This window comes from Oncorhynchus mykiss, chromosome 29 (assembly GCF_057628025.1).
Source record: "Oncorhynchus mykiss isolate SJ-2025 chromosome 29, ASM5762802v1, whole genome shotgun sequence".
Lineage (NCBI taxonomy): Eukaryota > Metazoa > Chordata > Actinopteri > Salmoniformes > Salmonidae > Oncorhynchus > Oncorhynchus mykiss.
Window position 1 is genome coordinate 5,430,744 of NC_143050.1, and position 11,757 is coordinate 5,442,500.

Here is an 11,757-nt window from a genome sequence, read left to right on the forward strand (position 1 = left end):
ATCTAGTGCACCTGATTCTAATAATTAGCTGGTTGAAAATCTGAATCAGGTTGGTTACAACTGGGGTTGGAGTTAAAACCAACAGGAGGTTTATCTCTCCAGGAACAGGGTTGGAGTTAAAACCTACAGGAGGTTTATCTCTCCAAGAACAGGGTTGGAGTTAAAACCTACAGGAGGTTTATCTCTCCAAGAACAGGGTTGGAGTTAAAACCTACAGGAGGTTTATCTCTCCAGGAACAGAGTTGGAGTTAAAACCTACAAGAGGTTTATCTCTCCAGGAACAGAGTTGGAGTTAAAACCTACAGGAGGTTTATCTCTCCAGGAACAGAGTTGGACAGCCCTGATATAGACCCAGGAACATGTTTCCTGCCATAACGAAATAAACAAGACCAGGAGAAACATACATATTCACATAATGACATGTGATGTGTTAACAACATCGGCAACAAAGATGTTATGGAACAGCAGTGGTACATGAATATTCAGGAGTGGGAGGGGTTTAGTCTAAATGGGTTAAATACCTGACTCTTTATACAAACCATACACACATTCACATTTACCATAGATCTACACTCCTCTAGATAGGTCTGCCCTGTCCTACGTAGGACACGTTTCCTCTGTGGTGGACCATAGATCTACACTCCTCTAGATAGGCCTGCCCTGTCCTACATAGGACACGTTTCCTCTGTGGTGGACCATAGATCTACACTCCTCTAGATATGTAGGACAGGGCAGACCTAGGACACGTTTCCTCTGTAGTGGACCATAGATCTACACTCCTCTAGATAGGTCGTCCCTGTCCTACATAGGACACGTTTCCTCTGTAGTGGACCATAGATCTACACTCCTCTAGATAGGCCTGCCCTGTCCTACATAGGACACGTTTCCTCTGTGGTGGACCATAGATCTACACTCCTCTAGATAGGTCGTCCGTGTCCTATTTAGGCCAGGGACGACCTGTTTCCTCTGTAGTGGACCATAGATCTACACTCCTCTAGATAGGTCGTCCCTGTCCTACATAGGACACGTTTCCTCTGTGGTGGATCGCCGGGTCACTCCTATCTCTCAGTGAAGTCCTTGGGGAAAGGGAGGTTGTTTGTGGCTCGGGCTGGGAGCGGGGGCTGGCTGCTGCCTGGGACCACCCTGGCTGGGATCGGAGGGGGCCGGGAGAGGAATGTGGAGGTCAAGGTGGTGGAGCCAGTGGCCCAGTGTGGGTCAGAGTCGAAACCAGAGCAGGAGAACTGAGTCTGGGTGAGAGATGGGGGGGAGGTGGAAGCAGTTGGGGCTGCTGGTGGAGCCTTGGCTGGGACGGGGAGGACTGAATCATCATCGAAGGTCACCCACAGCTGGGCCCGAGGGGGAGGAGGGGGCTGGGGGCGGGACGACAGGGGGGTAGGGGTGGAGGAGGGAGGAGACAGGGGGAGGTCAGGGGTGGAGGAGGGAGGAGACAGGGGGAGGGCAGGGGCTGGAAGAAGAGGGCGAGAGAGAGGAAGAGCCAGGGGGAGCATAGGGGCAGGGAGAGAGGGAGCAGTCAGGAGAGGGAGCGCTGGAGCAGGGATGAGGGGGGTCATCGATGGGCCAAGCAGGGACATCGTCCGGTGGAGCGATGGAGGGGGTGCAGGTGCCCCTGGCGTCATGTTGGGGGCAAAAGCTGGGAACGGGGCTGGGGTAGGGGCGAGGGGCTGGGTGAAGGCAGACATGGTCCTGTCGAGACCAGGCCTTGAGGCCTTCTGCTGGGCAAGGAAGTCAGGTGTCAGGGAGCGCCTCTGACCCTGCTGCACCAGAGGACCAGTGAAGGGGTTGGTGCTGTTGGGACGGGCTGGGACCGGATCACTCAGAAAGGGGTTGGGAGAGCCCCGCTGCAGGGCCTCCTGGGACCTACTTCGAGATGGGACCGGGGGAGGGGGGAGGAGAGACCGGGTGAGGGAAGGGGGGAGGGTGGAGGAAGAGTCGTCGTCGAAGCCCTGCAGGGTGGACAGAGGGGTGGAGTGGAGGGATGAAGGGAGGGTGATAGAGGAAGTAGGGAGGGTAGGAGCTGAGCGTAAGGAGGAGGTCCTGGTCAGTGATTGGGTGTTGAGCCAAGAGGCGGAGAGGTCAGAGGTGAGTGTGTCAAAGGGTTCGGGCTTCCATTGTGCTTCTCTTTGGATTCCATTCACCCCATTGATCTAGAGGGGAGAAAAAGACACCGGAGTCATCAAATCAGAGCCAACGTTGGGAAAAAGCTGAGCCAATGGCAGTTTATTTTGACGTAATGAGGAAATAAGTAAATGGAATGTAATCGTAGAGTGACGTTTCAGCAGTAAGAGCTCTCTTGTTATAACATGCAACAAGTCTACTTTAATAACCTACGACTACACTTAACCAGCTATTATATTCCACACAAAGTACCTAAATACCTAACCAGTGAAAGGACTGACCAGGTGACCGTTGGCTGCATTACCATTGGATGACACATTATATATAAAACACGATACACCAGGAAGTCGTTCCATATCAACACAGGAAGTCGTTCCATATCAACACAGGAAGTCGTTCCATATCAACACAGGAAGTCGTTCCATATCAACACAGGAAGTGGTCCATATCAACACAGGAAGTCGTTCCATATCAACACAGGAAGTCATTCCATATCAACACAGGAAGTCGTTCCATATCAACACAGGAAGTCATTCCATATCAACACAGGAAGTCATTCCATATCAACACAGGAAGTGGTCCATTTCAACACAGGAAGTGGTCCATTTCAACACAGGAAGTCATTCCATATCAACACAGGAAGTGGTCCATTTCAACACAGGAAGTGGTCCATTTCAACACAGGAAGTCATTCCATATCAACACAGGAAGTCATTCCTATCAACACAGGAAGTCATTCCATATCAACACAGGAAGTCATTCCATATCAACACAGGAAGTCATTCCATATCAACACAGGAAGTGGTCCATTTCAACACAGGACGTGGTCTATATCAACACAGGAAGTGGTCCATATCAACACAGGAAGTCATTCCATATCAACACAGGAAGTCATTCCATATCAACACAGGAAGTGGTCCATTTCAACACAGGAAGTCATTCCATATCAACACAGGAAGTGGTCCATTTCAACACAGGAAGTCATTCCATATCAACACAGGAAGTGGTCCATTTCAACACAGGAAGTCATTCCATATCAACACAGGAAGTGGTCTATTTCAACGTGTTGATCAAAGGCAGGATATATGTAAAGGAACGTCGATGTGTTGAAGGAAGGTCAACACAAATTCGGGGGTAGATTACCAGGCTAGATTACCAGGCTAGATTACCAGGCTAGATTACCAGGCTAGACGTGGCCGACATGCATTGATTGAACTGGACTGAACTGGCAAAACATCCCGAATATTTTTAAGGTCAGATGTGTGGATTGTCATGCTGGCCACGTAAAAAAAACAACAACAACAGTTTAAACAACAACAACAACCCTTTTTACCAGTTGATGAACATATAAAACCCACTGTTATTAGATTTGTGATGGGCTAGGAGACACGATCAAATAAACACCTACAGATGGATCAAGGCAGAAATCAACAAAAATATGAAGCAGGTGACTAATGTATGGGAGTAGGGAGACTCAAATCACACCCTATTCCCTAGTTAGTACACTACTTTAGACAAGAGATAAAGGCCCAAAGTAGTGTACTATCTAGGGATAAAAGGTCCAAAGTAGTGTACTAAGGATTATGGTCCAAAGTAGTGTACCATCTAGGGATTAGGGTGTGATTTGAGACTTGGGTCATACACTGGACTAGAGGACTCAGTGACAGAGGTGCTATGGAGAGAAACAAGGAGGAGTTTAATATAGAGGAGGCAATGGTATACCTGTCACCCAGAGGGCTGCTCCGGCTTGGAGAGAGAGGGAGAGAGAGGGGGAGAGAGGGAGAGAGATGGGGAGAGAAGAACACTTACACACCTATATAACTGTAGCAAAGCTGTGTAAGGGACAGAGAAAGGAGAGAACGAGAGAAAGCCAGAGAGAGAAAGAAAGACAGAGAGAGATAAAGACAGAGAGAGATAAAGAAAGAGAGAGATAAAGACAGAGAGATAAAGACAGAGAGATAAAGACAGAGAAAGACAGAGCGAGATAAAGACAGAGAGAGATGAAGACAGAGAGAGATAAAGACAGAGAGAGAGAAAGACAGAGAGCGAAAAAAGACAGAGAAAAAAGACAGAGAGATAAAAGAGTAGCCAATTGTTTTGTGCATGTACCATCTACTTGTTATTTCCCTCATCTCATGTGTTCCTGTAACATTATACCATGACATACAGTAGCTAACAAACTAGACATCTCCGTTATCCACATTTTATTGTGTTACAAAATGGGATTAAAAGAGATTAAATTGTCACTATTTTGTCAACGATGTAAACAAAATATTCTAAATGTCAAATTGGAAGATTTTGTATTTATTTTTTTCTGAATATATATTTGGGCTTTTTGTTGTAGGTTATTGTCCTACTTACTGAAAGGTGCATTAAAGGAGGCAGTTACTTGGATCTGCATAAGGGTCTGAATTTCGGCCAAAAAGTGTCTTCCTTGGCCGTGTTTTTCTTGTTGCAGTATTACTTTAGTGCCTTGTTGAATGTTTAGGAATATTTGCATTCTTCTTTTCACTCTGTCATTATTGTGGAGTCACTACACTGTTGTTGATCCATCCTCAGTTTTCTACCATCACAGCCATTAAACTCTGTAGCTGTTTTAAAAATCGTCAACGGCCTCGTGGTAACCTCCCTAAGCAGTTTCCTTCCTCTCCGGCAGCTCAGTTCAGAAGGACGACTCTATCTGTGATGCGTCTGGGTGGTTTTAATACGTCGTCATTATTAACTTGACCATGTTTAAAGAGATAGTCTGATTTGTTATTGTTACCCGTCCACCAATCACTGAGACTTTCAAAAAGCTCTCTGGTCTTTGTACTTTAATCTGTGCTTGAAATTCAATACTTGACTGAGGGACCTTACAGATGTTGAATGTTTGGGGGGGACGGAGGAAGGGGTAGTCAATAAAAACATCATGTCAACGCCTATTTATCCACACAGAGTGAGTCCATATAGCTTATTATGTGATTTGTTAAGCCTAGTTTTACTTCTGAACTAATCAAGGCCTTTAAATAACGAGCTGAATATTTATGCAACGACTAGATTGGAGTCATTACATTCTAATTTAAAGGTGCAATATGTAGAAACGTCCTAATGTCCGTTTGTGACAAAACTAGTTATGTATAGTGTAGAGAATCATTGTAGAGAATCATTGTAGAGAATCATGTAGAGATTCATTGTAGAGAATCATGTAGAGAATCATTGTAGAGAATCATTGTAGAGAATCATGTAGAGAATCATTGTAGAGAATCATTGTAGAGAATCATTGTAGAGAATCATGTAGAGAATCATTGTATCATCTAAACCGCTGTGAAATATCTTTCCAAAAGCCAAAAAAGATAATATTTTCAGCTGTTTGTAGCTGGGGTACAAAACAGTAAGTAAAAAAACGCAAAAACAGGAACGGGTAGCAGAGAAATAGCGCACGTACAACGGAGGTTTTCCTATAGCCTGGTTCCTAGGTTTCTTCCTAGGTTCTGGCCTTTCTAGGGAGTTTTTTCCTATAGCCTGGTTCCTCTATAGGTTTCTTCCTAGGTTCTGGCCTTTCTAGGGAGTTTTTTCCTAGCCACCGTGCTTCTACACCTGCATTGCTTGCTGTTTGGGGGTTTTTAGGCTGGGTTTCTGTACAGCACTTTGAGATATCAGCTGATCTAAGAAGGGCTATATAAATAAATTTGATTTGATCTTCATCCAAGTCACAACAACAGACAAACAAACAGTCTTTTCTTTGAACTTCTTCTTGCCACTGTAGAACAGATCTACCACTTCTTAGACTGGTTTTCAATGAGAATGACAGATCTATTACTCACATTTCTATGTGAATTTTGTCAGATCGCCCAAAAAGTGACATATTGCAGTGTTGGTTGGTATTAACTTCTATGTTGTCATGGTAACTATATACAGAGTGTTGGTATTAACCACTATGCAGTCATGGCAACTATATACAGAGTATTGGTATTAACCACTATGTAGTCATGGTAACTGTATACCGAGTGTTGGTATTAACCACTATGTTGTCATGGTAACTGCATACAGAGTGTTGGTATTAACCAATATGTTGTCATGGTAACTGTATACAGAGTGTTGGTATTAACCAATATGCTGTCATGGTAACTGTATACAGTGTTGGTATTAACCACTATGTTGTCATGGTAACTGTATACAGAGTGTTGGTATTAACCAATATGTTGTCCTGGTAACTGTATACAGATTGTTGGCATTAACCAATATGGTGTCATGGTAACTGTATACAGAGTGTTGGTATTAACCACTATGCAGTCATGGCAACTATATACAGAGTATTGGTATTAACCACTATGTAGTCATGGTAACTGTATACCGAGTGTTGGTATTAACCACTATGTTGTCATGGTAACTGCATACAGAGTGTTGGTATTAACCAATATGTTGTCATGGTAACTGTATACAGAGTGTTGGTATTAACCAATATGCTGTCATGGTAACTGTATACAGTGTTGGTATTAACCACTATGTTGTCATGGTAACTGTATACAGAGTGTTGGTATTAACCAATATGTTGTCCTGGTAACTGTATACAGATTGTTGGCATTAACCAATATGGTGTCATGGTAACTGTATACAGAATGTTGGTATTAACCACTATGTTGTCATGGTAACTGTATACAGAGTGTTGGTATTAACCAATATGTTGTCATGGTAACTGTATACCGAGTGTTGGTAACTGTATACAGAGTGTTGGTATTAACATGTATGTTGTCATGGCAACTGTATACAGTGTTGGTATTAACCTCTGTTGTCATGGTAACTGTATAAAGAGTGTTGGTATTAACATGTGTGTTGTCGTGGTAACTGTATACAGTGATGGTATTAACCTCTGTGTTGTCATGGTAACTGTATACAGAGCGTTGGTATTAACATCTATGTTGTCATGGTAACTGTATACAGAGTGTTGGTATTAACCTCTGTGTTGTCATGGTAACTGTATACAGAGCGTTGGTATTAACATCTATGTTGTCATGGTAACTGTATTCAGAGGGTTGGTATTAACCTCTATGTTGTCATGGTAACTGTATACAGAGTGTTGGTATTAACCTCTATGTTGTCATGGTAACTGTATACAGAGTATTGGTATTAATCTCTATGTTGTCATGGTAACTGTATACAGAGTGTTGGTATTAATCTCTATGTTGTCATGGTAACTGTATACAGAGTGTTGGTTGGTACTAACCTGGGTTGCAGGGGCATTCTCTGTAGTGGTGGTCTCAGGGGGCAGGACATGAGAGGAACGGGAGCGGGGAGGGGGCTTGGGGGAGGACAGCCCCTGGGGGGCCACAGCCCCGGTAGCCCCTAGCCCTGCTCCGGCCTGTGTGGGCAGCATTGGGGCAGCCATTTGGGGCTGCATGGGAGCCTGCATGGGTGGCTGGGCTGGAGGGGCAGACTGGGGCTGCATGGGAGCCTGCATGGTTGGCTGCATTGGGGCAGCCATGGTTGGTTGCATGGTTGGTTGCATGGTTGGTTGCATGGGAGCCTGCATGGGTGGCTGGGCTGGAGGGGCAGACTGGGCCTGCATGGGAGCCTGCATGGTTGGCTGCATGGGTGGCTGGGCTGGAGGGGCAGACTGGGCCTGCATGGGAGCCTGCATGGGTGGCTGGGCTGGAGAGGCAGACTGGGGCTGCATTGTTGGCTGCATCGGGGAGGGGACATGTCTCACTGGAGGGGGTCCGGAAGGAGGGGGGCCTGCAAGACAACGTTACAGAAGACTTAGACAGAGAGACAGTCTTCACATTCTTCATAAAGAATGAATAGCTATATTTAATAGTCCCAAGAATTTACCGATCCCAGATCACCCCTTTAAACAGTTCATGAGTTTACAGCAGCGTTTCCCAATTTCGGTTTCCTGGTTAACTTCTGGAAACAGCATGGGGAGTACATATTTTTGTTGTTGTTGTTGTTGTTGCCCTAAACAGCTGATTTAAATAATCAACTCTTGATGGCGAGTTGATGAGGGTCCCCAGGACCGAGTTTGCAGGAACACTGGTTTACAGTGTGACATCTGGACTTCTCAAATCACAGTCTAGGAAGATTTAAAATAAAAAAACAAATACTATTTGAAGCCAGGTGTGGTTGATAGTGTGAGGGCTCCAGGCTGCGTCTCACCCAGGGGCAGGTCGGTGGGTTTAGGCTGGGCGTCAGGGCCAGGTCTGGGAGCTCCAGGGTGAGTGTCTGGGGTGGGCCGTGGAGCCCCCGGTGCCTCTGGGGTGGGTCTGGGAGCACCTGGGTGGGCAGGGCGCGCCTGGGGGGTCACACTGATCACCCCAGCCCTCTGAGGCATGTTCTGGAGGGGGAGAGAGACATAAAGGATGTGGAGAGAGAGAAATAAAGGATGTGGAGAGAGAGAGAGAGAGAGAGGGAGAGAGAGATTGGGAGAGAGAGAGAGAGAGAGAGAGAGAGGTGAAGAGAGAGACAGAAGGAAGAGAGAGAGAGAGAGGTGAAGAGAGAGAGAGAGAGGTGAAGAGAGAGACAGAAGGAAGAGAGAGAGAGAGAGAGAGAAGGAAGAGAGATTGGGAGAAAAAGACCGGTAGAGACATAAAGAGAAGTTCACAGTCCATCTAAACGTGGTATCTTCAGAGCATATTCAATCTGCTTGGACAGATGTATTGATCTTTAACACTCACCGGTCGGGGCAGGCCTCCAGGACCTGATTGGACACGACCTGGAACAGAGACATATGATTGACAACCAGAACAACCAATGGCTGAAGGTGTCCATTCACTGTTGTTTCATCACAAATGGTCAAATGCCCACTATTGGATTTCTGTCAATGACATGACTGAAGCAGGGAACTTTTGATGTCATTTACATGTCATTTACATGTCATTTACATATTATTTTTACAACTTTTTGAAAAAATTTAATTTTTTGTGTGACTGTGTGTACGTGCCGATGATTTACAAACCAAATTTAATTAAACACTTATTTCTTATCTTACGCTATGATAAGGACTCACTAGCATAGCAACACGTGTGGAGATAATGTGTAAATCATTTATCGATCTTCTGTCTGTAAACTTCTGGTGTCAGCGCCACTTCCCCACGTATGTAATCATTAGCCAAACAGTTGCAAAACATTCCCGTTGCAACTTTAAAACAAGAGTTTCTATTGGACGAAAAAAAAATATACCTTCCTTGTTCAGTTCGCTTTTGTTAAAGAAACTGTTTTTTTTTTTGCAACAGAATCGGTACAATGAATACACCCCAGGTCAAATTCCCGGTCCCTGTACATGAAAAACTCTGTAAACAAAGGTGATTCTGATTCGCTAAACCAAGCAACAAGACCCATCTGGAGCTGATGTTGCAACAAAGAGATACAACAGAGACATGTTCAATTCTGGACCTCGAAGTCAATTCCACTGCTTTTCTTTTTTTCAATTTTTCCATTTTTAAATTCTTTCCTCCTCTAAATCAGGGACCAATTTTAGACCTGGGACATCAGGAGAGGGTATAATTAATTATTAGGTATAACAGAAAAGCAGCAGAAAAGCAGCCTTCGTAGTGTAGAGTTGAATATCCTTGTTCTAGAACATTCAATAATATAGAAGGGACTTCCTGGATGCTTCTATAGGAGACGCCCAGTGCTTGGTTTGGACTGAAATAGGTGCCGATACTCATTTTGGATGCCAGTAACTGTTTATATTTAGGTGCAGGAATTACACAATACATTGATGAGGTAATATTCTATGAGCTGTGTGAGAATTAGAGCAGTAGAAACATTGAGGTGCTGGTTACGCAGCTCCGGTGACCTCCGGTGACCTCCTGCCCAAGTCAAGCACTGGCGATGCCATGATCACATGGGTAGCCCATTCATACATTATTTACCTTCGCTGCCCCTTCTGGCCATCGCTGGCCACGAGATGTCAAGACAAGTGAGACATTACATTGAATTTTAGTCATTTAAAAGACACTCTTATCCAGAGAGACTTACAGACATAGTCAGTACATTCATCTTCAGATAGCTAGGTGGACCAGTCATAGTCAGGACATTCATCTTCAGATAGCTAGGTGGACCAGTCATAGTCAGTACACTCATCTCCAGATAGCTAGATGGACCAGTCATAGTCAGATGGAGTCATACCTCCATCTATCACCAAGACATGTCAACATACTGACTTCCATAGGGATATCAGCTATCTACCTCCATCTAAACTAGTGTGTACCTGGTCTGACTGAGGGGGGTTGGCTAAACTAGTGTGTACCTGGTCTGCCTGAGAGGGTTGGCTATCTCCCTCCATCTAAACTAGTGTGTACCTGGCTGGGATACACACACAGGGCTCTCAGGGAAGTTGGCTAAGTAAGTAAGAACACCCCTGTGCTAAGGCCCCTAGGGCAAGCCTTGGATTACTGAACGCTGACAGACAAACAGCCTGGTACACTAACACACACACACAGAGAAACAGCCTGGTACACTAACACACACACACAGATAAACAGCCTGGTACACTAACACACACACAGAGACAAAGAGAGAGGCAGAGACAGAGACAGAGCGAGAGAGACACAGAGACAGAGAGACAAAGAGAGAGAGAGAGAGACACAGAGCGACACACACGGCGTCACCTATCATGTTTATCACATAACAGACGACAGAGGGGATGTTATTACCACCCTGTTACCACTATTATATAGCCATGCTATAAGGCAGTGTTTCTGTTACTACTATTATATAGCCATGCCATAAGGCAGTGTTTCTCTCCTCGGGGTCCCCAGGACCAGCCCCCCTCCCCCCTTGGGTCCCCAGGACCAGCCCCCCCCCCTCGGGTCCCCAGGACCAGCCCCCCTCCCCCCTCGGGTCCCCAGGACCAGCCCCTAACTCCTCGGGGTCCCCAGGACCAGCCCCCCTCCTCGGAGTCCCCAGGACCAGCCCACCTCCTCGGAGTCCCCAGGACCAGCCCCCCTCCTCGGGGTCCCCAGGACCAGCCCCCCTCCTCGGGGTCCCCAGGACCAGCATTGAGAAAGTAGGTGTTGTTATAACAGTCTCATCACTACTCACCTGAGGCAGGTCTAGCGAGCGCAGGGCTTTTTTGTCCTTCGCCGGCAGAAGCAGCACAAAGGAAACCAGACTTTAACATTAGGTTACTTTTCATTACAAACCACTGTGTGTTTGTACCTACCTACCGTTACGCCCTACCGTTACGCCCTACCGTTTCGCCCTACCGTTACGCCCTACCGTTACGCCCTACCGTTTCAACCTATCATTTCATCCTCAACCCCATGACTAAGGTGAATCAGGGTGAACAACTCCTCATCCTCAACCCCATGACTAGATGAATAAAAGAGAACAACTCCTCATCCTCAACCCCATGACTAGATGAATCAGGGTGAACAACATCCTCAACCCCATGACTAAGATGAATCAGGGTGAACAACATCCTCAACCCCACGACTAGATGAATCAGGGTGAACAACTCCTCAACCCCATGACTAGATGAATCAGGGTGAACAACTCCTCATCCTCAACCCCATGACTAAGATGAATCAGGGTGAACAACATCCTCAACCCCATGACTAGATGAATCAGGGTGAACAACTCCTCATCCTCAACCCCATGACTAGATGAATCAGGGTGAACAACATCCTCAACCCCATGACTA

General features: G+C 45.8%; 1 protein-coding gene across 29 annotated transcripts in view; it reads right to left on the reverse strand.

The window, feature by feature from the left end:
* Positions 1 to 397: 397 nt before the first annotated feature.
* The window catches only part of synj1 (synaptojanin 1), a 94,327-nt gene continuing 82,967 nt past the window's right edge, over positions 398 to 11,757 (reverse strand). For 20 of the 29 annotated variants that reach the window (XM_090226378.1, XM_090226372.1, XM_090226371.1 and 17 more), the window contains 5 exons: positions 11,157 to 11,192; positions 8,786 to 8,823; positions 8,268 to 8,445; positions 7,339 to 7,847; positions 398 to 2,165 (listed from right to left, as the gene is read on the reverse strand). In XM_090226378.1, coding sequence (XP_090082504.1) covers positions 1,059 to 2,165; positions 7,339 to 7,847; positions 8,268 to 8,445; positions 8,786 to 8,823; positions 11,157 to 11,192 — 1,868 coding nt within the window. In that variant the 3' untranslated portion in view covers positions 398 to 1,058. Of the gene's footprint in view, positions 2,166 to 3,857; positions 3,882 to 7,338; positions 7,848 to 8,267; positions 8,446 to 8,785; positions 8,824 to 11,156; positions 11,193 to 11,757 lie in introns of all 29 variants that reach the window. The other 9 variants (XM_090226381.1, XM_090226377.1, XM_090226383.1 and 6 more) reach the window with 2 other exon arrangements.